Source organism: Heterocephalus glaber, unplaced genomic scaffold (genome assembly GCF_053883595.1).
Source record: "Heterocephalus glaber isolate CG9 unplaced genomic scaffold, H.glaber_assembly_v1.0 deba00001479, whole genome shotgun sequence".
NCBI classification, from domain to species: Eukaryota; Metazoa; Chordata; class Mammalia; order Rodentia; family Bathyergidae; genus Heterocephalus; species Heterocephalus glaber.
This window is the reverse complement of record NW_028258316.1, coordinates 21,831,148-21,858,918: the sequence shown is the minus strand read 5'-3', so window position 1 is coordinate 21,858,918 and position 27,771 is coordinate 21,831,148. Positions and strand designations below refer to the sequence as shown.

Genomic DNA, 27,771 nt, shown 5'->3' with positions numbered 1-27,771 from the left:
GCTTCTGCCTAATCAAAACCTTTAAGCGTTATGGGGTTTGGTAAATAAAAGCCAGAGACCTCCTAGTTTAGCTGTTGAATCAAATTAATGCCGAACACTATAGTATAAGGAAAAACCCGCTTAAAACAATTACTGTCTAATCAGCACCACTCCAGCCTGTTTTGTTCAGTGCAAGGCTATTTGGTGATCAGGAGGGCAAAGAAGCCTGTGGAAGACACAGCCACGTGAGACCAACACTGAATGACTTACCTTTCTCACGCAGATAGTGGCAACTTGGAGAAATCTCGAAACAAATAGGAAGAGGAAATAACTTATCAAACCTCTCGTTTGCTACTGCTGCTGTACATCAATAATGCCATATGTGTGTGTGTGTGTGTGTATATATATATATATATATATATTTTTTTTTTTTTTTTAATACATAGGGCGTTGGCCCAGGTTGACAGGTAGCAGCAACACTGGTCCAATGTGTAAATCTATTTGCATATGTGGTCCAATTTGATTTGCAAGCTATCCTGAAAAAACTTTTAAAAACTACACTATATTTTATGCCAAAATGCTGTTAATTGTTTGAATTATGATGCCCTTATAATATTCCTTGTAAGTGAAATGAAATGTATTCTTCTATACAAATACCTGATAGAGAAACTATGTTGGTAAACTGATTAAATTGTAGAATTCTGTGATAAATTGTTTCTACAGCTATATCTAAAGGGGCTAGAAAGCAAATATGCCTAAATAAACATTTTAAAGTGGAGCATTCTGATTATATGGTTTTAAGCAGTCTTTCTGGCCATACTGTCTCCTAAGCTCATGGCTAGACCTTCAGCCATTGAAAATCGGTCTTCATCTTTTTTTTTCTTAAGCTTATCTTATTGCTATTTTACACAACGTGAGATCTACCCTCTTAACAAAATCTTATGTGTACAATAACTTATTGTCAACTACAGGTACAAGGACCATAGGTACAGCAGAGGACAAGCTCTAGAGGTCTGTCCTCATCCTAGACTCTTGCCTGAGGTTGCCTTAGACCCCCTGACTCAGATGTTGTCCTGTCCCAGTTCCGCTGCAGTTCAGGCAGAATGTCTATCCTAGGCAGAGTTCTGATTGTGTTACACCTTTGCCTAAAACTCTTCTGTAACTCCGTTTTCTGCAGGAAAAAGTCTCCATATCACTCAGCATTAATACTTCCCATGGTTTAGCCTCTGTACTAGTCCATTTTATGTTACCATAATGAAATACCCAAGGCTGGACACTTTATAAAGAAAAGACTTTTATTTAGCTCACAGTTTTGGAGGCTGAAAGTTCAAACAGTGTAGCAGTGTAATTAATGTAAACCTTTTGGAGGACCAAATTGTGCATTTCTGCGTGTGGTTATGTGTATACACAAGTTTTTTTTTGGTACCGGGGGTTGAACTCGACCTTGTGCTTGTGAGGCAGGCGAGGGAACCACTGAGCTAAATCCCTGGCCCTGTACACAAGGGGTTTTTTTTGGTTTTTTTTTTATGGTGAAAATAATGTGTATGTGGAATTAGCCAGCTGGACTCAGTTTAGATGATCCCAATTTTGTTGACAACATCCAAAAGCATCGTAATCAGGAGCCAGTCGAACATATGCCTTCTTCTCTCCATCAGGCCTGAGTAGGGTATGGACCTTGGCCACATCCATGTCCTAGAGCTTCTTCACAGCTTGTTTGATCTGGTGCTTGTTGGCCTTGACATCCGCAATGAATACGAGTGTGTTGTTGTCCTCTATCTTCTTCATGGCTGATTCTGTGGTCAGGGGGAACTTGATGATGGCATAGTGGTCAAGCTTGTTTCTCCTGGGGGCGCTTTTCCAAGGGTATTTCGGCTGCTGCCCAAGCCGCAGTGTCTTGGGACGGCGGAAGGTGGGTGATGTGCGGATTTTCTTCTTTTTGTGGCTGTGGATGCCTTTCAGCACTGCTTTCTTGGCTTTCAAAGCTTTTGCTTTGGCTTCAGCTTTGGGAGGGGCAGGAGCTTCCTTCTTCGCCTTTGGCGCCATCTTGGTAAAAAGGGCCTCCTTGTACACAAGTTTTGAAAAAGTTCATGCTCTTTAGCACCTAGTTCTACTCCAAGGAATATATTCTATAGAACCATTCACTTGAGTGTATAAGTCCACAAGCCCAGGGGGTTTCCTCTTTGCCACCCAGAGCAGCACTGATCAGACCCAAAGCTCAGCTTCTTCTCAAAGTCTTACTTTTTCTACCTTTCCTGTATAAGTCAATTTGCCTTGTGCTGTTGTAGCTCACAGGAGACTAGGACTTACTGCAGAGGTCCTAATAACGTCCCCTTTCCCTATTCCCTACAAGTCCTGCTTTCAAGTATACTACAACTACTATAAAACTGTTAGTAATATGTTTTCCTCATCTCTTCATTTTTTTGAGAAGTCTTATTATGGTAAAATATATATAACATAAAAATTTCCTTGAATCAATTTTAAGCGCACAATTCATTGGCATTAATTACGTTCACAATATTGTACAACCATCACTTGTTTCCCAAGCTTTTTAATCACCTCAATTAGAAACTGTATAAGCATTAAACAATGACCCCCCAATTTGTTCCCTGATCTCTAGTCTCTGTAACCTCAGCTTTCAATTCCTATCTCTGTGATTTTGCCTGTTTAGATATTTCATATAAGTAGAATCATGCAACATTTGTCCTTTTGTTTCTGGCTCATTTCAGGTAGCACAAAGTTTATAAAGTTCATCCATATTGTAGTATGCATCACTACTTCATTCCTTTTTAGGACTGAATAATATTTCATTGGATATATATGCTACATTTTGTTTATCCATTTATCGTTTGCAGACACTGGGGTTGTTTCCATATTTTGGCTGTCATGAACCAACATTAGCCCACAAGTATCTGTATGAATTCCTGCCTTCAATTCTGGGGTACATATACCTAGGAGTGGAATTGTTGGTTCATATGGAAATTCTATGCTGAGACTTTTGGGGAATTGCCAAATTGTTTTCCATCTTCGTTTCATCATTTCATATCCCCACCAACAATGTACAAGAGTTTCCATTTCTCTACCTTCTCACCAACACTTAATATTTTCTGTTGTTTTTAATTATTACAATCATTCTGGTAGGTGTAAAATCATGCTTTCTTTTAAGTCAAATTTTTAAAACATCATATTTCAAAAGAAGATATAATGATGTATGTCACCAGAGATTATGTATTACCAGAGATGAAATTTGTGGGTCCTCCTTTCAATCTTCTAGTGCAATAAGGGACCAATAATTCTACTCCTTGGATTTATTAAAGATACACCTCCAGAAGGAGGTAGATTCCTTAGAATAATTACTTAGGGAAGCCTTGCTTAGGTGGTTACACAGGTGCTCCCTTGGAGTCCCTGAGAATAGTCTCCCTTTGTGTAGGTGTGCATGCGTGGGTGTCTGCGGGTGTGCGTGCATGCATAATGGGTGGTGGGTGGGTAGTTCCATTGCCTGGGAAAATAAAAAACAATCTGTCTCTGTGTTTTGAGGGCTTAAGAGGAACAGTGAAGTGGATCAGGGAGGGAAGAAAGCCTATTGTTTTAAATGTGTAAAATGAGGGACACTTGAACCAGGTCTGACTGCCTCATGGGACATGCTAGGGTGTTGAAGGTTGGCTGGGGTGGACCTTTGGAACTATACCACCTGAAGCACTAAGCTGCAATTGCAGTCAGCTCTTCTCAGTCTTTTCCAAATCTTGGGGCTAATGAACTTATCTAATGAATGAAGGTACTCCAGAACTTGGGAGGCTGAGGCAGGAGGACCACTGTGAGTTCAAGGCCAGGCTGGACTACATAGGGAAACCCTGTCTCCAAAAAAAAAAAAAAAAGGAAGTATTAAAGAGACATTGATTTTCTTTTTAACCTTGGAGAGGCTGCTTTCTAGCTGAAGTAGCTGCCAGAAGCAATGAAAGGAAGAGCGCCTCTCAGTTCACCTCATCTACCAAAAAATGCAACCCCTTTGGCCACAGTAAATCTTTACTGAAACTTCAAGTAACAGATCAGTGGTCAACAGTACCCTGATAACGGTCTTCCCAAATGGTCTTCCCACATTTCTTTCCTGTATCACTGATTTTTGTTTCCCTCCATGATACTGACTTTTTGAAGAGACAGTTGCTTTTTCAAATGGCCCACCTTCTGGTTTTGTCTGTTTAGTTCACGACATTGCTATCCAGACTTTCTGAATCTTTTAAATTTCCTGTTGACTGGAGACTGGGATAAAGGTCTGGATTAAGTTCAGCTTAAACATGTTTAGCAAGAATTTGTCATAGGTGATGCAAGGTGCTTCATACTTCATCTCATATGGAGACAGATGTCAAATTGTCCTACTGTTGGTGATGCTCATTTTAATTACTTGGTTAAGACGGTGACCACCAGGTGGCACCATTGTAAAATATGTCTTTCCTTCTGCAATTACCAAACCACCTGTGAAGTTGCTTAAAAAATATTTTTGTTGACAAACATTATTGTTTAGAGTTTTGAAGTACCCCCCCCCGCTTTTATGAACTTGGGATTGTCTTAGTCAATTTGATGCAGTGTTCTGTAATTCATCCTTAAGTGACTCAAAATATGGAAATCCAAATACAGTATTAGGCTAAACACCTAACTTCATAGTGCTCTCCTATTTGATGGAGGATCATCTTAGTTACATGAGAACTAACCATATGGTACAGGGGGAAATGGCACATTATAGACTCTCATCACCTGAGGAGTGTAGAAGTAAGGCCAAATATGAAAGGGAAAGATATTCTCTTCTTCTTTTTTCACATTTATATTTTAAAAGGCTCTGATTCTTAGACATAAAACGCTTCCCAAATATCAGTTCTCCCTGGGCTATGCATTGTAAAGATGCTGTCTAATCTTCCTGGAATGTAACCCTCAATCTCAGAATGTAAATTTGGTTCATGAATGTTTTATTCAGTTAATGAATCTGTAGCAATGCTGTCCAACATTTTCTAGATTATGAGCATTCTCAAAAGTGGTAATATTGGGATGATGCCCTGAAGTGTACTGGGGGTATTTAGGGGCTTGATGAAAAGCAGTCATTACTTATTTTATTGTATGATATGGTGAAATATAAAATACAAATATATTAAATACTCAGTTTATATAAAAACTTCAAAGACAATCTTTTACTTTAAAAAAAATGAAACTTCAGCTTTTTACTATCAGTTTTTGTTCTTGAAATGTCCATGTGAAATTCATGATTAAGATGCTTAGGTAAAAATCCTTTCAGATTCTTTTTTTTGGTACCGGGGATCGAACTCAGGTCCTTGCACTTGCGAGGCAGGTGGTGGAACCACTGAGTTAAATCTCCGGCCCCCTTCAGATTCTTGATACTTCCAATCAGTGAAACACTACATCAATAGATGGTTAGATGTTTGATTGTTTTTCTTTATAATCATTCAAAATTTACCAAAAGTTGAAATTATATTTAACGTCTCTTCTTTTCTCTGATTGACAAGTGTATTATTGGAATTTTATGGCAAATCAATTTCAAATACAATGGAGCTTCTTTATATCTAGTACTTCAAAGTAATGATGAAGTTCTTATTAGCAATCATCTAGGTGTGGTCAGAACAGCCATCCTGGAGCTCACTGGCCACACCTAAAGTTCATGTCACCTGCAAACGCAACTCAGGTGAAGCTGGGTGTGAGGTTCCTGTCTGGAGCTGCAAATAAAAACAGGGGAAATGGCTTATCAAACTTCTCATTTGCCAATCCTATTTTATCTCTTCCTGCCCTATGTTTTTAAGTATTTACCACCTAGTGTAAAGAGCATCTCAGATACTGTATCATTTTAAACATCATGTCATTATAACTACTGGCAAAAGCCAGCACAATTCCTTTATTTAGTTAATATTCTAATGTCTGTTCTTATCTCAAGAGAAGAATTCTATTCAGCAGAATTATTTGAATCCAGGGTTTATCCATAGGACTGACTTTATATCAGTGGTATCATACTATACTTTTCCTCCTGTGACAGCTTTTCCCCATTTAAATAATTAGAATCATTTGTCCAGTTTCTTCTTCTTCTTCTTTTTTTTTTTTTTGGTACCGGGGATCGAACTCGAGTCCTTGCGCTTGCGAGGCAGGCGACAGAACCACTGAGCTAAATCCCTGGCCCCTAATTTCTTCTTTTTTTAACACAGTAGAACAGGGCTCAGCAAACCAAAGCAGGACCAAATCATGCTCTTGTTTTTTAAATAAAGCTTTATTGGAACACCACCAGTTGTTGCATTTTCATCCTACATTGTCCAACATGACATTCTGAATTTGCTGCCTGCTTCCTCCACATTTCTTGACATGGTAGTTAGACTTATAGGCTTGATTAGATTTAGACTCAATTCTTTTTTATGCATCTCATCAAGAAACAGTGTCTGGTTGTCCAACCTTGGTTGGTACTAAGACTAATTAGTAGGCTCCAAGGGTCATGGTCTGATCCATCCACTCTAAAGTTCCTGTCAAATTTTCTTCTAGTGGCTTTGGCATCTATTGATGATTGTTGACTAGATGCATTATTTAACAGGAGTTACACAAACTGTCAATTTTCTGATTCTATCATTCCTTCATCATTTATTGGCTGGAACGTTTCTGTAAATAGAAATTTTTCTTCCTCAGCTCTGAAACACAGATTATAGAGAAAGGGAAGGTCAATGTTTGATTATTTAGAGTTATTTATTGTTTTTCATGGCACTGAGCTGTTGTCCTGGCACCCTCCAGTGCTGACCAATTAGTTATTTAAAAAAATATATATTTTTAGCTGTGATACTAAAACAACTTTATTTTGCATAACAAGTTTATTTTTTTAAAGGCATATAGACAAAACAAAGTAAACATTTAAACAAATTTTAACTTCTGCCCTAAAACTGTTCTATTAAATGTCAGACTCTAAACATTTTTAGTTCAGTAATCATCATCTTCATCAGAGTCCATTACTTTTCTTCTGTTGAATTTAACTGTTGTTTTCTTTTCCGTTTGTTGGCTTACTTTTTCAAGGATTTCTATTAAACCTTGTTCTGAGACCTTCCCACTTAGCTGTCCATACTTTGCCATCTGTATAAGGTAATTCTCTACTGCTTTTGTTTTTTCAGGCTTTACAAGTGCTAAGTTACTTAACCTGGCCCGGGCTGATTGATCCAGAACTTGCGCCAAGATACTGTTTCTCATTTCTGCTTCCCTGCGCTTTGCTTCCTGTTAGGCTGGATCATTAGGATCCCCGTGTTTCGCCTCCAGCTCCTCATCCGCCATGGCGCGAGCGCCGCGGAGTAGCAGCAGTAGCCACTCTATCCAAAAAAATTTAAAGTATCATTCTGAGCTCATGTTTATGTGCTTCCGTCTGCTGCAGTCAGTATCTCTTGTTCAAAAGACATCAGTGCCCTTTGTCTCTTGTTCAGGAAAAAACCAGCTTTGAGTGATTACTACATCTAAACCTTAAATTGTACTGGGGAACTTGTATTAGTAAAAAAGTCCCTTCTACCTAAAATGTACCAATAAACTTCATTAATTTTAAAAAATCACTTCTTTTTCTCCTGAACTCTCCCGGGTGGCTTCTAACTCTTGTCTTCTACCACAATTTCAATCCCCAGGGGGGTTCTTCAGGAAAGTGGGTGAAACACGGGCTTAAGCTTAGACTCTGATGAAAATATCAAAGATTCTTTTCATATTATGAACCACTCTGCCGGCAAAAATGCCAAGCCTTGCATACTTTTGTTTCTTTTACTTTCACCAAAGCAGATTTTCCTGACAGATCCTAGACTTTGAAGGCCTCAAGTCTGAATTTGGAGGAAATCGATACCTGTGGAGACCGAGACCCTGAAGAAGACTGAGGTCGAATCTTCTCGATGAAGGGATTGGAAAAGAATCATGTCCGGTCCCGGCAGGACACCTTGGTATTGAAAGCTGGGGAAGGAGAACATCTCCTAGGATCAGAGAAGGAGTATTCTGACTCTACTTGTTATAGAAAACTTGGTTCCACACACAGTCGAAGCCAGGACATCAGAGTGAAAATGTAATTCCTTACACACAAAGGCACTCCTGTCAGAACCACATGACACAGCTGCTAGAGATCACAGAGAGCTCTGGATTTCAGCTGTCAGCCCGAGTGTTGGTGTCCAGGAATACAGAGATAGTGGTGGTAGAACAGTAGGGTCTGGGTTACAGTGGACCTTTTATGTGGAAACTACTCATGTGATCAAAACTCAACTCATTTTTATGTCACTGAAAACTAGGTTTACATCTGAATATTCTTGAGGGAAACTATTTTGATAAGTAGCCCAAATCAGACATTGTTCTAGAAGCTGCTTTAAGCAATTGGAATTTCCTAATATTGAGGTTGCTCAGCTATGATGGAGCTAGTCTGCAGCATCTACCTAAGCCGGCTCCCCACTGCTGCATGGGACTTGGGGTGGGGAGGAAATGATGCAAACAGGAAGCTCATGATATCTGCTGGGCAGTACTTAACTGTCTTTGGTCTCTGACCCAGGACTCTCCTGTCTTCTGCCCTCAGAGCTGAGAGTGGATGTGGTCTCCCCACTTTGTGGGCAGAATTCAGACTAGTGGGCTGCTGCCAATGGCCCTTTTGTTCCGTCACTTGGAAAAGTACAGGTTGGCAGATCAAAAATGCCCCTCAAACTGGAAACAAATTGTGCTTGCTGATTGGACAGTCTGGGTCACTCTCTCAGAAACCCATTGCAAAGGCTGGTTCTGTGGTGGACTGGAATCAAACTGCTGACTGAACCTGTTTTGGTTTTTTTGGTACCGGGGATCGAACTCGGATCCTTGTGCTTGCACAGCAGGTGACGAAACCACTGAGCTAAATCCCTGGCCCGACTGAACCTGTTTTTATGCAGAGGTTACAGCTGCATGCCAGGCTGCTAATTCTTGCCCAGTGTTGCCCAGTGTCTCACAGAGAGGGAGGTCACATCGCAAAGGGTGTCTCTCTTTCTGCTTCCTGGTCAGTTGATTTTATTAGCTCTTCAACCTCCTCTGAGGTTATTGGAGCTTGATGAACTTGGACTACACAGAGGGAGAGCCCTAGAGGGATTCAAACTTGGTAAATTTTAAATAAATACCCTTGTCTCTTTCACCTGACCCTTCTAGACGGTAGGCCTGGGTGCCAGTAGGGACTGACTGGATACAAAGTGAGGTTGTAGCTACAGAAATGGGAAACCAGCCTCTGTGGAGGCGAAGGGAGAGCCACACACCAGCACCTGTGCATGCCTTGGAGCCTAGGAAGTCGGAGAAGGAGGGACATTGAACAGTCCTGGAGTCTGCCACAGAACAAAAACACGTGGAGTGTCCCTCAAAGTATCACTAAAAGCTTGACAGCTCCACCTGCCATCCTTGGCCAGCTTCCACCCATTCAGAGAAGTGGATAAATGCAGAACAGCTGGTGTTATGGACAATTTGAATTGACCATCCTCAGGCACACCCTCCAAATGGAGGGAACTGGGAATTTTAAGGCTTACAGGCCAGAGAGCCATGTTGGAATCACTCAACTGGTGTAGAGCCCACTTTGGGAAGAGGCAAAATTCTATATGCTCTATTTCCAAAGGCTCTATGTTCTCTGTAATTGTGCAGTTTATGTAGGAGCTACACCAGCTTGCCTCATTCCTAGAACATGGTGACTTACATCCTCAGGGGTGGCCGTAAAACTTGGATTACTTAGGAAAACACTACATTGGTTTTGACAGGGACCTAGGTGAGCCTTAATTCATTGGCCAGGCTTGTTAGGGATGGAAGAATCATTCTACGTCTTCTCCTTATTCAAAACCACGGTAGAGTCTGTGGAATTGCTAATACACCCAGTTCCACCTGTGTTAATGCATTGGGTTAATTCAGAAGCTTAAAGCCAAGTTGTTCAGCTTTCTAAAGTAGATACTAATGGCTTATGATATTTGTTCAGATGGAACCCTGGGGATATAGTTGAGGTCAATATCACAGATTGGCTTCTTCTGGTGCTTAGAGCAGATATTAAATGAATTTGGTCTTAGCTAACATTGGCCATATTAATCACAGTGGCTTACTGAGTGACATCTTCATGTGGAAATTTGTCAGAAGCCAAGACAATATAGAAATGAGGGTTAGACATTGTTGTGGGCAAGGACAATTCTGCCATTTCTATACATTCTATTTTCTGGGCCATCTTTTCAAAGATCCTTGTATTGCAGACAACCCGGGAGGATAGAAAAAGATGTCTGTCTGGGGCAGAGGACAGATTTGTTTCCTAACCAAGATAGCAAAGATACTGGCCTACTATTGTCACTTGTCAAATAGTCTTTTCAAACTTAATTTCTAAATCTGAACTCTTGATCTCTCCAAAAACTACAACCCTGGCATTTTCTTTTTAACTATGTCAACCGATTTTTTATTTTTTTCCTCTTCCCTAGGCCAGAGATCTAAGACGTCATTCTTTCTTCTCTTCCTCTCACATTGTACATCCTACCCATTATGAAATCCTCTTGCCTTTCTTCCAAAATATATGCAGAAACTTGCCACTTCTCACCATCCATCTTTCCACCACTCTGGAGTCAGACTGCACAGTCTCCTGTTGGCTGTAGAGGTGGTGCTGATGTCCCTTTCTGACCCAATGTCCCAGAGGTCCCTTTTGCCTCCCTCTTTGCCGGATTGGAACCTTTGCCCTGAGGATCTTGCTCTTCTTGACTGTCCCTTCCCGTGCAGATGCCACACTCCCAGCTTCCAGCTTAGCCAACCCAGTCCCAGGTCACCTACTTGCCAACTTCTGAGATTACAACCATCCTCCTTTGCTAGTATTTCCTCTTTCATTCTTTCCATGCTTCTGCTACCACCTCCCTTGTTTTTCCCACAAAGCTTTTAATTTATGTGTTTTTCATAGGGTTTCAGGAAGACAATCATGTGCCCAATGTACCATGTTTAACTGGGAGTCCTTGTGGTAATTTCTTTTTGTGGGGATCAGTTTTTTTTTCCCATACAGGGGATCAAACTCAGGACCTTGTGCTTGCAAGGCAGGCATGGTGCCACTGAGCTAAATTCCCCAGGAGGATCAGTTTTTATTTCCTTATTAGTACATGTTTCTAATACATCATGATTATATTCCTTATGGGGTACATGTACATCACATTGTAGTAATTTCCTAAGTATAACCACCCTTATAGACTACGTTGCTAATTGTGCTATCCCCTTAATGTTACTTCTAAATATTTTAGGTACAGATGTATTATTTCATAAGCCATGTTTCAAAAACGCTAGAAACACTGCTAAGATTTTAAGCTTAAAACTAATATTAAATACATTCAGAGAGGGCCCGAGAAATCTTGAAGATGAAGGTGGTGGTTGTAACGTATCTAACAATAATTTAGATGCAGAACTGTTTTTCAGTAAACTTGTCCTTTGTCCCATTTGTATCTGTGCAGCCTGATAATATTAGTCAGCAATAAAAAGTGGACTACTAATACACATAACAAAAATGAATCTCAAAATAATTATGCAAAATGAAAGTTGCCTCCCCACCTCAGAATACACACTCATGATTGCATTTGCATAAATCTAGAAAATACAAACTATAGTAACAAAAAGTAGATCACTTATCATGTGGAATTTGGGTGGCACTGCAGGAGGAAGAGCTAACAAAAGGATATGAGAAAAAATGTTGAGAGTGGCAGATCTTGACTCTGGTGATGGTCTCAAGGGTCTAAGTTAAAACTTATCCAATTTTACACCTTCATTATATGCATTTGATTGTGTATCAATTACATTTCGGTAAAGCTATTTCAAAGTATAGCTAATAGTCTTCCAATGAGCATTTTCACATAGTACCTCTGATTTTCCTGAACAAATTTCTTTCTTTTTTTTTTTTGATTGCACATTGTAGCCCTTGGAGTTTATGGTGTGGGTATAAATACACACTGGCTTCCCCTTCAAAGATTCTGCATTACCTATGAGAGTTAGAGACAAGCAAAAGTGGTGTGACCTATTTGTAATAGCACAGAGACTGAAAGGCAGGAGGAGATTTAAACACCTGAGCACTGCAAGAGCAGGTGACATTGAGAAGCACCTTGCAGGTGACATAGATGCTCACCAGGATGAGGCACGAAGCCAAGGATGGAGAGGATCATAAGCGATGATGTGGAGATGTGATGGAATGAGGCATGTTCAGAGGGTCAGGAAGGAGAGAACTGGGACCAATATGGTGGACTGAGACCATTCCAGAGTCCCGAGAGGAATGTGTGGGAGCTGGATCACTACCACAGATGTGCTATTTATTCATTCTTTGAGTCATGCAAAATTACTGAGAACACCATTTAAACACCTGTATTTTAGGAAAACGTATTAGGTGATACATTCCAAGCTCTGCAGGAAACTACCATGCTATACTCTCATCTGAAGGCATGTCTTCATGAAGTTTACAGTCAACCCTTGCTTATAGCTAAATCTGAGAAACTAAAATGCCCTTTAGGAGATCTTCATTGGCATGATTTCTAATGTGCCCACATAGCCAGCTAGAGATGGTCACAGACTGCACCAGAGGGGAAGCAGCTAGTCCAGGTAGCCAACTCTTGAGTCCATGAAAATTGAGAATTTCTTCCCAGTGTCCAATTTCTCCCAACCAAAATACTTTTCTCCTTTGCTCCTGGGACCTCAGAATCGGAGGAGAACTCAGAAATTATTACCCTGTGGTAAATCTGAGTAGAGAAATACTGAACACAGCTAGTGTCCTTCAATTTTTTTTTTGCCAATATAGAGTTGAAGCTGCTAACTGGTTCTTTTGGAGGCTGTAGGTATGTTAGATGGAGGCTTTTTTCAGATTAGGTCATCAAAACCCGTCAAGCTGGGAATGAAGGCAAGCTTTCATAGTTTCTAATAGGGCCACATCCCTCCAGAGTTATATAAAAACATACATTGCTGTAGTTTTTATATTTTTATCACTGAATATTTGCCAGTTCTAAGAAAATGGCTGTAAGATTCCACACTGTACATTGAAAACAGTCAGTGACACTGTTCTCTGGAAAATAAGCAAGCAAGCAAAGATTTTTGTTTTGCTCTATTTTGTTCTCTCTCTTTTTAAAAAATATTTGTTGATTTCTATTACTCAGATGTATTTAAGCTTCTGACTTGGGTGGGCTGCACTGATGACAGAGGAATTGTCTTGGGTCACATGTAAAATATATACTGTTGTTAATGTGTATAAGTAACGAAACTTCCTTTTAAAATATTAGTTACTATGAGTTATTTATTTATTTATTTATTTGGTTATTATGAGTTTTTTAAAAAGAAGGCAAGGGGCCCGGGGATTTAGCTCAGTGGTTTTGCCACCTGCTGCGCAAGCACAAGGACCTGAGTTAGATCCCCAGTGCCAAAAAAAAAAAGAAGGCAAGGGGCGTGTGGGCTGCAGGTTGAACACACCTGGATAAATCTTTCATCACGGCTGATTTCAAGATCTGGGGCACCAAAAGTTAACAACCAGCTGGCAAAATGCCTGAGTATTTAACCTGCCTCTTCAATTGTGACAAACTGGCTCTTGCATTCTTCTGAGCTGCCCGCCTCCCGTCTGTGGCTTGGCTTTGGAGACACGTGTGCCTCTCATCTTCTATGAACAGCAGCCTGTAACTCAAGGTGGATTTACTATTCTTGCGGGACAGAAATGGAATCCAGCCAAACGTCACTGCATCAGCAGTTTCAGGTTTTGAATGCTCGAACCTTAATCAGTATAAAACAACAATTAACGTCCCACGATTCACTCAAACTGATGCTGGGTGGAGGGCCAAGGAAAAATGTCTTGATCCCAAATAAATCTCTCTTCCCTTAAGTTGTAGGTGTCAGGTATTTTGTCTCAGCGACAAAGAAAGTGACCAAGATATCCATGGAGTGCTCAAAGTTCAGAATTCTGCTTGGGGACCAATTCTTTTCTCATCTCCTGTGGCCCCCAATTTTTATTAAATGTAATGAGAATAAATTAGTAGAAAAAAGAAGTGAAAAGATACATGCAACAATACATAGCCCTTGCTTCATGTTGGTCTGCTTGTTTTCCCAGGTTTTGTGTTTTTAGATGGACAGCCACAAACGACACAGCAAGTTATTGCTCGATTCTCTAAGCACCCACTCTCGGTTCTTGTATGCGTCTCATTGCGGTTTGGTCAGGAAGCGTTCTGGTGCCGCAGAAGTCAGAATCCTCCTGTCTGGACCCTTCTGGAAACAGATTCCTTGGAGTGAGCGCCTTGGGCCCTGCAGCCTCAGACAATTCCTGCCGGCCCCTCTACACAGACACTGCCCAGGGGCTGTTGACCCACAGGGGAGAAGGCTGCTCAGGAGCCAGATGTCAGGGATCCTGTTTCATGCACCGGCCTTTCCTAACAAGTGCCCAACATCCCCTGTCACTCCTGTTTGTCTTCTGCTTCCTGACCTGTGGACATCGGTGATGACGATCAGCTTCTCATCAATAAATCCCGAACAGTCAAAACACTACATATCATGTTTTCTTGTCACAATGGGACACAGCCTGGAATTTCTCGGTGTAGTCAAGATGCTGATGGTCGGTGAGTCCTTGAAGTCATTAGAATGACTTCCGGTGAGCACAGAAATTCAGACTTCCTTGACCTTTTCTTTAAAAGACAAGTTCTTCTGAATAGCGGGTGAGCTAGAAAACTACTAGTTGCTATGACAGGAGAACGGCTTGTCCTGAACAAATTTCTGATGTGAAGCAGGAACTGCCTATATTCCGAAGACAGAACTAACGACATCACCACACTGCATTGACTCATAGGCTGAGAAACAGAGGCTGAGAGGAGGCCCTGAACTACTACACAGGATGTTCCCTTAGTTCCTGAGGCATCAGGTCAAACTGAAGAGTCTAAAATAATTCTGAAGTCCTAGACCTTGGGCTCTAGCAGGCAAAGGCCCCTGGTTCCCAGACACAAACTAGCCGGCAGCTGAGAGCAGACCACCCATTGGCCACAGGTTCTCCCAACACAGAGCCCTTGCAAGCCCGAATTGCAAGGCCTGCAGTTGTTCCAGGAGCCTGGATAAGGCCCAAGAGGTCTGGGGGCTCCTGCACACCCAGGCTCTTAAGAAGCATCTGTAGCTGCCTCCTCTTTAGTGGCGCCGGCTGTGGCCTCATCCTTCTCCGTCTCCCCCCAGTCCCCTTGGACTGCCTTTCCCTCCGTGCTACGCGCGACCTGGCTTCTTAGATCTGTATAAAATCCAAGAAAGCCGGCGTGAGACCTGGGCCTTCAGAGAGAGGCTTGGCTCCGGGACGCCGGGCTCCTTCAGAGCAGCGCACAGGCTGCAGCGGCGGGCGAGCCTTCATGCGGGCAGGCTGCCACCAGAGAGCGCCAGGCTCCGCGTGGAAGTCCCTTGGAACCGTGGGCTAATCTGCGATCCTGTCCCACTCGGCACCTTCTCGCATCTCCAAACTCTTTCAAAGAAAGGCTAGGTAGCATAGGGGAAAGGAAGGAAGGAGAAAGGAAAGAGAGGAAAAGGGCAAGAAAGTGGCCAGGAAGGGAAAGGAATGGAGCCCTAAGAGTGGGAGACCCCTTCCTCGGTGGCCAAAAGCATTGCTGGAGGTCACTCGGGTATCCCCTGCACTTGGGCACGTCAGCTGGGCTACAGGTCTAGAGATTCTAGTTTGGAGCTACGCTGTGTTTTCAACTTTGGCTACGCTTTTGAATCACCTGGGAAGTTTTAAAAACTCCTCATGTCCACATTAGTAGCTTCTCTCAGTCTTCACTGATTAAAGCAAGTCACCTGGCTGCTCCAACTTCCGTGTGCCTCAGAGAAACAACTCTTTGATGGACAACACCGAGACCAGTCCAAGAGAAACAGGGAACCAGTTACCAAAGACGACGGCTCCGTGGTTTTGTAGATAAATTTTCCGTAACAATTTGAATGACAATCTCTAGAGAATAGATCACCCTAAAGCTACTTGAATTATTTGCAGGTGGAAATCTTCTCTCTTTTATACATTTTATGAAGTTAACATTACCTTAAAATAAAAATTTGATGACAAGAATACTCGAAGATGGATCTCAATTGTGAAGATAGGTACAAAAATTATAATTACAGAACTAGCAAACTGAATGATGATATAAATGTATTTTTAAAAATAACAGCAAAAACTTTAGATAGTGTTTTCTGTGAGTCAGGCACAATTCTAAGATAAGGGAGAAAGAGAATGGGTTTTCTAATCCTTCCAGGGCAGGACATGGAAATCCACTCACTAACACATGCCTGTGTCATGCTGGACACAATTTCAGGTGAACAGAACAAACTCGATGATGTTATTGCATTTACATTCTAGAGGGAGAGGGTAGGAATAAGTGCAAAGGGAGTGGGGAGCCAGGTTGTCTTACATTTGGAGCTGAAAGAGTCCAGGGGCCAGAAGGCTGTCATGCAAATGTTCGGGAGGTGAGTATTTCAAAGGTGTCAGCCAAATCAAAGGTCCAGCAGTAGGATTTTTCATGAGTGTCTGAGGAAAATCATGTGCATGATTAGTTCAGGTTTAATGGAAACCTGGAAAAATGAAGAGACAGTAGTTTTCCTTCACCATTTGTTTTACTTTCCTTGGTTTCAGTTACCTGTGCTCAACAGCAGTCTGAAAATGTTAAATGGGAAGTTCCAGGAAGAAACAATTTATACGTTTCATATAACATCTATTGCAGTATTTTGTTACAATTATGTAATTTTATTACTTATTGTTGATCTTTACTGTGCTGATTTACAAATTAAACTTTATCATAGGTATGTGCACAGAGGGAAAACATAGGGTACTATGGGTGGTTTCTGGCATGCACCAGGTCTTGGAAGGTAACTCTTGTTGATAAGAAAGGACTAATGTTATTGTGCTGGTGTGTGGGACTTGTGGGAGCTGGGTAATGGCTCTCAAAGCTGTTGGCCAGGTCTGATGAGCAGGACCAGGTCCTTTATGCAACTTGACACACCAATTCTCTCTTGACCAAGAGGTTAGCGAACAATTGTCTATTATTCTCACAATCAAAATCAAATCCACTATAAACTTTTGGAAACCCATGTAACAGTGTTTCTGCAATGCTAATTTTTTACAAACATCAGCTAGTATTTTGGTGGGCCTGTTTCCAGGGACAGACATTTCAACTAAAGTTTTGTCTTGGGATAAGAGATTCAAATGACAAAGTCTGCTAACCCAAGAATAGATTTGGAGTATTTACTATGGTCCTCGAAAGTCTAAAATAACCTTAAGCTGTCCTGGTTTGATATTTATTCTGGAAGTTCAGCTGATATTTATTTAATTTTCTTCCACTCAGGCTAAAGTTATTTATGATATTTAAAGGGGAACAGTAATAATGCTACTTAAAAATAACTCTTAATGACACAATCATGTAATGTAATGCTCATTTTATTCAAGACACTCTAAAGGTTAGTTTGTCAGATTTGTTTATTTGGGGTAAAATGCATCACAGAGAGCTACAGTGATGAGAAGATGGGAAACAAGAGGAATATTACTTTGTAGAAAATAGTAGAGGAGCACCTGAATTAAAAGAGAGATGGAAACAAAGCAAATAATAAATACACAGAGGCTGGGCTGGAATTTGGAGCTGGTGACATGGAGCAGGGCATAGAAATTCCCAAGAAGATCCATGGAAAGTGGACTAATGCCCTCCCAAAGATGTCCATGTTTTAACTCCTGGAACCTGTGACTATGGCAGATTATGTAGCAAAAGGGAATTAAGTTGCTGATCAACTCCTCTTGAAATGAGGAGGTCATCTTAAGTCATCTGGTTGGGCCCAGTGTAATCACAAAGGTCTATAAGTAGAAGAGTGAGGCAGAGAAAAGAACCAGGAGGTGGTCATTTGAGAAGGAGTTGGCCTGGTGTTGATGGCTCTGAAGATGGAGGAAGAGGCCACAAGCCAAGGAATGCTGTAGTCCGTAGATGCTGTGAAAAGAGTGCTCCAAAATGAATACAGTTCAAAACTCAATATTCGTTATCTATTTTTCCTTTTCTTTTTTCCTTCTTCCTCTCTCTTTTTTTGAGAAATTTGAAAAATGCAGAAAACTAATAAGCAGAAATTAATCCTCACTGCTGTAGTTTGGTCTGTAATGTTCCCCTAAAGGCATGTGTGAAAGGCGTGGTCCTAAGCATTGTTCTATGTGTTGTATAAAATGTATATATGGTATCATACACATATCGCTCAACAATATCTTTTTGAGATCTAACAATACTAACATAGATCTACCTTCTTGAAGAAATTCACTTTTTCATTGCTGATCATAAAATATGTTATTAAATCAATATGTTAGTGGCCCTGATTTATTGCAATTCAGTACAAATACTCTCTATTTTAAAAAAAAATGCATCTGTTTACTTTCTGGGAGCATCAAAGTGACAAGGGAGCACACTGCCCAAAGAAAAACAATTACTCTTAATGGCCATAAGACTAATTTTTACATATCCAGGGGAAAAATATGAGTTTATAAAGCCAGGATGTCTCTGTATCATGGGAATGTTCAAGGCAAATTAAACCAGCAATGATGCTGTTACATTAACAGGGCAAATGTAAAGAATACGAAGGAGCATTGACTCCAAAGATGATTGAGATTCATGTTATTGATATCTTTAAGGAAACTAGCCAACAAACATCTCCAAGTTTTCTCTTTTTAAGATAAAAATTGCTCCATTTTAGTGGTCTTCTTCTCACCTAGATCTTCATTTAAAAGTTCAGTGTCTGGCTCTTTCTTAGCCAAGGTTAGCACAAAGGATGTGCAATATGGTGGAGACCCACAGTTGAGGCAATTAACATGTGGCCAGTTAACTGGAGCAAGGTGGTCATTAGGTATCAGGAACTCAGATGTCACAGCCTGGAAAGCTGGCACCTCTAATTAGGTGCTGGCAAAACATTTGGTCAAACAGTTGTTTGCTGTACCTTGGAGGACAGACTGCATGGTGACAAAGAATGTAGACCTAGAGGACCAGACAAAAAAGATTCAGGGTAGTGAAATACTCATTTTGCGTTGGCCACTTTTGTGCTTTCAGCAAAACTTACAAGAAGAAGAGGTGCAGGTTAAAGCCCACCAAGCTGCAAGTAGGAAGGGAAAGCACCGAGCGTTACAAAAGGAGGCCCTCCCTGCCTCAGCCTCACACTAAGTTGAGAGTCACTGCTCTGTACTCAGAGTGAAGCAGTTATAAGCAGTCACTGTGGAGTGGGAGCCTGGGCTTAGAAAGAGATAATGATGCTGCCATGAAAGGTTGGGCACCTGCTGGCAAAGAAGGGGTTAAGGCTCTACCTCATTGGAATCTGCTATTTCAGATGGTCTCCAAGTAGCCACCATTCAATTAAGGGGAAAAGGATGAGATGGGTAGGTCATAGGGGTCAGTCCAGAAAATACCAGTTTATAGGCTTAAATTTGTGTCTAGATAGGATGTTAGGAGTATGGCTATTTGTGCATGGAGAAGCCAAGAGCCAAATACAACAGAAGTCTATGAAGTTTCTGAGGAATTTGTATTGCCAAAAGAAACAGCCCTGGCCTATAGCAAAAGCACATGACTCTTTAATCCTCAAGGTAATCTCTCCAAGGCTGCACCAGCAGGAAGTAGGTAATGGCCACAGAGGGTAATGAGTAAAGAACTTCCCAGAGCCAGGGGTCGGGGGAGAGTGGACAGAAGACACTTCTTCTGCCATGGTTTCTTTTCACTTACCTCTTGCAACTCAGCTTAAATCTTGTAGACGAGGACATTATGCCAGGAAACCTTACATAGAAAGAACAAGGAACATTCACTTCAGATTGCTCATAGGAGAGAGAAATTAACTCCATCTTCATTAGACCATATTGGATTATGATCACATCTTTTTTTTTTTTTAGCAGCCTAGCGTAGCTAGCTGGACTAATGAAATGGTGGAAACTGAGATATTGATCCTCTTCCATTAAATCCATTTGTTCTTCCAACAGACTGGATTAAATTGCAATTCCAGCCATCCAGTTGTTCAGACCCTGGAACATTCTGTATTCTAGCCCCTACCTGGTGCACAGCATCAAACCAAGCCTTGCATTTGTGATTTAGCCAGGTGCTTCCCATGCACGGAGCAGGCCTGCATGGTTTATGGTTGCAGTTAGGAAGAACAGTCACCAAGGGGAGCCTGCGCATGTCAGAAACAGTGACAGAACTTGCTAGAGAAACCATCCCCAGCCTTTGTGGTGTGCCAGAGACCAGTTTCATGGCAGACAATTTTTCCACAGACTGGGGGGTGCTTGGGGGAGTTTACAGACAGTTCACGCACATTACATTTACTGTGCACTTTATTTGTGTTATTGTTACGTTGTAACATACAATGAAATAATTATATAGCTCACCATCAAGCAGAATCAGCTGGAGCCTGGGATTATTTCCCTGCAGCTAACTGGACCCATTAGGAGGTGATGAGAGATAGCGACAGCAAAGTGTGTTATTGGGCCAGAGATTTAGCTGGGCTGAGGATTTAGCTCAGTGGTGCCACCGCCTACCTCACAGGCACAAGGTCCTGAGTTCAATCCCTGGTATGAAAACAAACAAACAAACAAAAAAAGACAAAGTGTGTTATGTCCAGTCTACTACCTCATCTTTGAGTGTCCTTAGTATTTTATGTCTCATTTGCACAATATTTAGAACTAAAAGTATAGGTTTCTGTGTGAGCTTAAGCTGCCATCTTGATCTGGGAATAGGCATGTCTTTTTGTGCCTTTCTGTAGGCTGTAGTTTTCTGACATATGATACTGCCTAGCCATTTCCCATCATCTTGATTGTCATTGTTACTTATTTTCTTTTTTCTTTTGGTACTGGAGATCGAACTCAGGACCTTGCGCTTGTGAGGCAGGCCCCGGAACCACTGAGCTAAATCCTCAGCCTGTTATTTATTTTCTAAGAATTCCCATGGGTGGGCTAGGCTGAGTATCTCTGGGTATCAGCTTTTCTATCCCTTAAATGCCAACACTTCTAAAAAATGAGAAGCCAAGCTGAAAACAGTGGTGCACACTTTAATCCCAGCACTCTGGGAGGCTGAGGCAGGAGGATCACAAGTTCCAGCACAGCCTGGGCAATTTAGTGACTTAGTGAGAACCCATCTCAAAATAAAAAATGAGAAAGGGCTGGAAATGTAGTTTAATGTGAAGGCCTTAGTTTCAATCCCCAGTAACACACACACACACACACACACACACACACACACACACATAGACACACACGCGCGCGCGCGCACACCGGTGCCAAATACGGCATGGATCTAGAGTCCCCGCTTCTAAGGAGCCTGAGGTAGGAGGATCACTTGAGCCTAGGAGTTTAAGACCAGCTTGGGCAGCATAATAAGACCTTGTTTCATGGGGAAAAAAGAAGAAAAAACAAGGTTCTAGCATGATTGTTGGCTTTCTAAATAGTCTTTTGCCGTATTTTGGCAAAGTAGTCCAACTACTTGATTCAGGAGTAATACTCCTGAACCTAGTTTAGTATTCTGATCTGGGCAGAGTGAGATATGGAGAGCTTCAAATACCCAAATAACCTTCTTTTATTAACCTTTATGCTCATGACTGAGGCATTCTTTTTTGCACGAGGCCTGTCCTGAACCACATTGAGCTGGTATCAGCCCCAGAAGCATCTATGTCTCAGTGCCCCATTGGAAAAGAGAATTCTAGGAGGGAGAAATTGTGGAGCAAGTCTTGTATTTGTATGGTATATATCATAGTGTCATCAGGTCACTAAAGAATAGGCAGATCAAAAGGCATGTGGGACTCACGGGAACATGGGATAACAGAGATTACTGGAGAGGAGGAGACTCTTGAAACTCAGAGTCGATCCTGAGACATTAGGGGAGGATTATAGGTGCAGGGCCCAGGACGTGCCTTTATTCACTTACTGTCAGCCCGACTTTCTCCCAGATACAAAGACAAATCACAACACTGCAAGGCTAATTATTTATTGAATAGGTAGGGGAAGATCTTATTTGTATACAGTTGCCCTAGGTATAGCAATCAGAGAAATTCAGAGAACACCTTTGCTTGATGGTGAATCGATAAACATTTCCAGGCAATTAGGGAAGATCTGGAGATGTAGGGTGAAGGTCTGGAGATGCAGGTTCATATGTGAGAGTGGTGGTAATCAGGTCACAGAATGTGTCACGATATGGCACAGAGATGAGGAAGAGATGATGTTGGAGTCCAGGTAGGGAAGCATTCACTCAGCACTAAATAAGCAGAGGACAAAGAGAACATAGGAACCACAGTGAACTGTTCTGGGATTGAATTGAGGACAAGGAGGAATTTTGCTACAAAGAAAAACGGTGAAGAGCTCATCTTGCATTCTAACTTCTGTTATTTATCAGAATAGGGGAGGAAGTTAATCACTTTTCTTCTGTTGCTAATGTCATCTGAACCTTCCCTCAACTGAATCCATGGAAAATAGAAAGGAAGTAATGAAGAGTCCTCGGATTGTTTCTGCCATCTTCAGCATAAGAAGTTTTTGAAGAATTTTTGACAAATTGAGGAAGAATGACAAAAACCATAGCTACTTTTTATTAAATGCTTATTCTATGCAAGTTTCTAAAACTTTCATACGTATTATCTGAATGAAGCCCCACAATAAATCTGATGTAGGAGACAGATGAGAAAACTTGGTGGACAAAGGGAAGGTTGACAGCTCCATTCCCAGATAAGAATTCATGGATGTTCACAGTTGAAAGGAAGAATTTTTATCATCAATTAAACAGAGACATATCCTACTCCTGGGCCTGGAAAATGAACAACAATACAGATTCACATATATTTCAGTTTCATATACAGTGCTCTATTGCTCTCTTTCCATTTCAAACTAAGTCTTAATGATTTTTAACATGTTATCAACCACTGAGGCATTTTCATGTACATTACATCCACACAATAACTCTGAAGTACACATCATGGTAGGACTGGGTCTTGAACCTAGCTCCTCCAACTCTGAACTTCAAACTCAACCCAAAATCTTCCTTACCAAACTATTTCTATTGTGATCTTTGGGCACAAACCCCTAATGCATTTAGAAGGCAGTGACACGTGGCCCATTCCCTCCTCACCAGGGTCAGAGGCCACACACCCGGAGGCTTAGGCTACTTTTCATCTCGGGCCTGGAGACAGCGATCTGCAGAGGAAGAAGAGAACACATTCAGACAGCAGCTCCAGTTTCTTTATCCAAGAGAAATCAGATAGGTCTTCAGCTTGGGACAAAGGGGACTGATTACCCTCCCTTAGATTTCTCCCTTCTGTGACATGGAACACAGGAAAAGAAAGCCAGATAGCTAAACTTACCAACACTGGTCAGGTCCAATATGTTTTCCGGAACAACTCCATTTTCTTGACTAAATTCTCGAAACTTTTCCTTGAGTTCTGGACCCACATCTGGTTTTCGGCCTGTGGGAAGAGTGACAGTGACTGCTGTGTCTTGTGTATTAGTTGTCAAAGTGAATGAAGGGACAGGGCTCCTCAAGGGCATGGAAAGCATGGGAACAGTTGGGTGCTCAGATAGAAGTCTTGTGGGTAGGATACAGCCTATCCTGAATTTGACATCAGTGAGTTATCAGTGAGAGATTTCATCATTTTCTCATCACTGAGCCTAGGGATTATCAAAGGTATGTGTCTATCTTCAGTGAGAGAGAGATAGTCTAGGAAAAGATTGGAAAGACCATTTTGGAAGAAGAGTTCCTTTCTTCCCACCAGAAGATGAATGTGAGCAGAAAAATACTCTACCATAGAGCTCCAGCAGTTGAAAGGTTTCCCCACTGTTGACATTCTTGAGGTGAAATATAATATAGTTATCATAGTCTGTCTCAACTATGTGGAATTTATTGTGTCCATCATCTGTGGAGCAAACAGAATTCAGCTCAGAACTTCTTTTGTCCATAGGAAGCAATAGAAACCCTTTACCTGTTTTATCCCACAAAACAAATTCAAATGCATCTGGAAGAGAAGGAGAGGAAAGACAGCAAATGCCTTCCATTTGCACCCCTCTGGACTTTGTGAGGTGATGTCTAAGGGAGCCTGAGAGATTGACCACTAGTATAAAAAACTGCCACAGTAGCAATCCACCTTCTATCATCTTCTGTGAGACCTAGCCACCTCCCTCAGCCTCTCTTTTAGTGATGCATCTCTGTCCTCTCTAAAAGTCTACTGGCCTCACATATCTGGTGCTACATCCTGAGGAATGTGCTTGTGGCAATGGACTCCAGACGTAATCACACAGATGACAGGAAATGAGAAGCTATCTCACCAATTTGTTTTCTTCCCCCTGCTTTTTTCTTTTGTTGCAGAAGGTACATATGACCAAACAGCATTCTTTATCTGATGGTACTATGTGCTGGATATTAGCTTTTGCAAATACATGTGTCTCCCAAATTCAGGATGTTGGTTATTAAATGACCCCCATTTTATTACCAAAATAAATTTTCATCAGGAATTGATCAAGGTCCTGAAAACATTGGGGGGTTTAGTAAGTTCTTTGCAGATGGGAATATAATTTAGAAAACATTTTTTAGTATACTTACAGTCAACAGCATATACACCATCACCCTTTTTGTCTGCAACCAAAGGCAATTCAGTACATTCTCCATTTACACTGTAAAAGAGAATGAACTGATGTCAAGGAGGTATCACTGAGGCTGACTCCCTCACCCTTTACTTTACCCATAACTTCAGTTTCTGATTCTACTCAGCTTTCAAACTTTTTTTTGAGACAAGGTCTTGCTATGTAGTTCAAGCTGGCCTTGAACTCAGTACATAGTCGGCGTCCTCAAACTCACAGCAATTCTCCTGCCTCAGCCTCCCAAATAATAGGATTACATGTGTGCACTACCATCCCTGGCTTTGAACTTCTATTTGCACAATTACCAAACAGCTTTTACTTACAATTATTTCCCTTAATTTGATACTTTAAGAATGACTTAAGCAATTGCTCCCTGTCATTACTTCTATCAGTTCTTCCCATCATTGCTGTTATTCTACTACAGCCATTTGTCTAGGTCAGTGGTGGTGAACCTGTGGCACAAATCTTATTTGTTTTAGACAAAGTTGTTAATGTATGGGTTGTATTTTCTAAACTAAAACCTCAGTATTCAGGTTGAATTGCAGTGTTGGCACTTTGCAATAAATAAGTGGGTTTTGGATTGCTGTTTGGGCACTCATCTCTAAAAGGTTCGCCATCCCTGGCTAGGTCATTTGCTGAGTGTGCACCATTTGTTAGGTTCTCAAATAAATGCTTTACATGCATTACCCCATTTGCTCTTCACTAAAACCATGAAGGAAAATTATTATCACCTTTTTTATCCAAAGAAAAGTGAAGGTAGAAGGCAATGAGTTTTCTTGGCAAATTAGTAAGAGATAGGTTCAACGTCAGGTGGTTGATTCCAAATTCCATGCCTTAGCCTATGCTACATTGTCACATTAGTAATGATTCTGGCATTCCTTGCTTCCCCTCACTCCCAATAAATTTATTCCTGTAAGCAGTTCTTGTCTCTGAATCTTGAAAATCCCCGTCTATCAAATCTTGGATTAGTACAGAAGAGGGACACAGCATATGTGCATATACATGCACATGGCCACACTTACTGTATATGGAATTTAAAGAAAATGGAAGAGTTCTTCAAGGCATAGATGAATTCCACAAAAACCCTCATGCTACCATCTTCTTCTATTTTTTCCTTTTTGTCAGAGGCCAAGAGAACAGAATACCACTTTCCTGAAATCTGCAATAAATAAATAAAATGACGATTAAGTCAGAAGAGAGGAGGGAGGGCACCACACTGAGAGCTTCTCTGTGAACTCTGGCCTGTGGGCAGCACTCATAATGGTGCCAAGTTGAAGTTAGAACTGGGGTTAATTGGTACAACATCTGGGACCCTTCCCGCTGTCCCTGCAGTGAGAATGGAGGTCCCCAAGCGCTGTCATCTTTTAACATGGTACAGTTAGTTCTCTTAGTTCAAGATTTGAAACCACTCCTTTTGTCTGTTGAAGAACTCCTGCCCTCTATTAGGACCCACCTGGCTTCAGACTCTCCAAACCACCCTCAAAATCAGCAGTTGTTGTGCTTCATGACTCTACCTTTTCCAGGTCAAAGTTGCTTCTCACGACAGCACTCCCTTCCCCATGGGTGCAGAATAGGGTCAGGCCCAGGCACAGAAGCAGCAGCTTCATCTTGCTAGGGGATAAACTGTCTCTCCCACAGCTGCCAGAGGTGAGCCTTTCCCCAACAACGGCTCCCTCCCCAGCTCTTCTGGCTTTATATCCATTCTGGGTCCAGGTTTTTGGTCTACGGATTTTTACCGTTCCTCCTCCCTCTCTGCGAAATATATTTTCATTCATCGGTATGAGGCCAAGGACTGTTTGTGCCCTTTTGAAACTTGGCAATCTCACCTCTTTTGGATGCATTTACTGACCTTATATTTCTCAAAGCACATTCACAAAATAAATAGTGAGTGCTCTAAAGCACTGCCATTTGGAAACAGATTAGACTGTGCATCTGATTTGGAACTGGAAAGCCAATTATGTGTGGCAGAAATAGGGTATAACTATAGAAGGTGTGGGGGAATCTGTTTTACCACTTATCTGGGGTAGAGAATTAGTTCAGTTATTCAGTTTCTATAATCATAAGAAACAAAGTATCTGTACCGAGGCTGCTGTGTAGGACCTATCACAAAGCATTGAAATAGCGTTGAATAAAATAATGTCTTTAAAGTAAGGTGTCTGATAGTCAGTACATTTTAATTCCTTTCCCTTATTTTCTGAACTCAGTCACTAAAGCTTTCCCTCTCCAATAATAAATGAACAAGTAGGATAGAAGGGAATGGGATTAATATGAGAAAATGGAAAAATAGGAACAAAATCTTTGTAAATAGGGAGGGCTGGAGGGGTTGAAGGGAGGGCTGGGCAAGGGTGAAAAACAACCAAGAGAGACTATGTAAAGGTGCAAATTTCCAATGATGAATGTCATTATATTGTATATCTAAAATGTACCAATTATTAGAATGAATAATCGATAATGTAAAATAGGAAGAAAAGGTCCAAAGGGGTAGGGGTAGTGGGAGGCACAGGGGAAAGGGAAGAAGGGAAAGGAAAAAATGATGAGAAATGGAAAAAATGTAAATAAAGTCTTTGTAAATAGGGAAGGGTGGAGGGGGTGAAGGGAGGGCTAGGAATGGGGAAAAAATAAGAACCAAGATGCATTATATAAAGGTACAATTCCCAATGAGAAATGTAATTGTGTTGTATACCTACAATGTACCAATAAAAGAATTTAATACAAAAAAAAAATAAATGAACAAGTACTTAATCATACATAATTCTATTCCAGGGGCTCATAAGAGAACAGGAGAACAAGGTGTCATTCCCTTCCTTAAATAACCTTCAGTGAGTTGGAGAAATACTTTATATGCTTAATTCTATAAGGATATAAAATGACCCAACTGAGTTGGTACCAAGTTCAGACTACAATAAAGTGGGCAATGCATGGCATCGTGTAGAAAGTGCTTAAGGCCACAGGCTTTGGAGTCATGCAGAACTGGGCTTCATCCTCATATCTGTCATTTTGAAGCCATGTGGACAGGTTTTAACCTCTTAATGAGAATAATTATACCTGCCTAATAGATGGCTGTAGAAATTTAGTGGGACAATGCCTATAAAAACCTTAGCATAGCTAGGTGGGCTCAGAGAATGCTTTCTGGACAAAGGGGAACTTGAGGTAGGGTCTTGAATGTCAGGGAGGGTGTGGAGATGTGGAAAGCATGAGGAAACAGCCTTGCAGGTGTGAGCAAT

The 27,771-nt window shown here is 41.2% G+C and overlaps 1 protein-coding gene, 1 long non-coding RNA gene and 2 pseudogenes across 2 annotated transcripts in view; 1 reads left to right on the top strand and 3 right to left on the bottom strand.

The window, feature by feature from the left end:
* LOC147826119 (uncharacterized) overlaps positions 1 to 19,749 on the top strand; it is a 34,653-nt gene extending 14,904 nt beyond the window's left edge. Inside the window, exon 3 of the long non-coding RNA XR_015439879.1 lies at positions 14,036 to 19,749. This is a non-coding gene — a long non-coding RNA (uncharacterized LOC147826119). The remainder of the gene's footprint in view (positions 1 to 14,035) is intronic.
* LOC106009767 (large ribosomal subunit protein uL23 pseudogene) lies at positions 1,536 to 2,040 on the bottom strand (annotated as a pseudogene).
* On the bottom strand, positions 6,892 to 7,272 carry LOC106009762 (programmed cell death protein 5 pseudogene; annotated as a pseudogene).
* A 2,130-nt stretch (positions 19,750 to 21,879) lies between the features above and the next one.
* On the bottom strand, positions 21,880 to 27,564 carry LOC101711533 (major urinary protein 20-like). The gene is made up of 6 exons (XM_087182881.1): positions 26,062 to 27,564; positions 25,570 to 25,706; positions 24,510 to 24,580; positions 23,716 to 23,826; positions 23,278 to 23,379; positions 21,880 to 23,110 (listed from the first exon to the last, which is right to left on the bottom strand). Exons 1-6 carry the CDS (start codon positions 26,386 to 26,388, stop codon positions 23,079 to 23,081), a joined length of 780 nt encoding a protein of 259 aa, XP_087039007.1. The 5' UTR covers positions 26,389 to 27,564; the 3' UTR covers positions 21,880 to 23,078.
* Between the last annotated feature and the right edge of the window lie 207 nt (positions 27,565 to 27,771).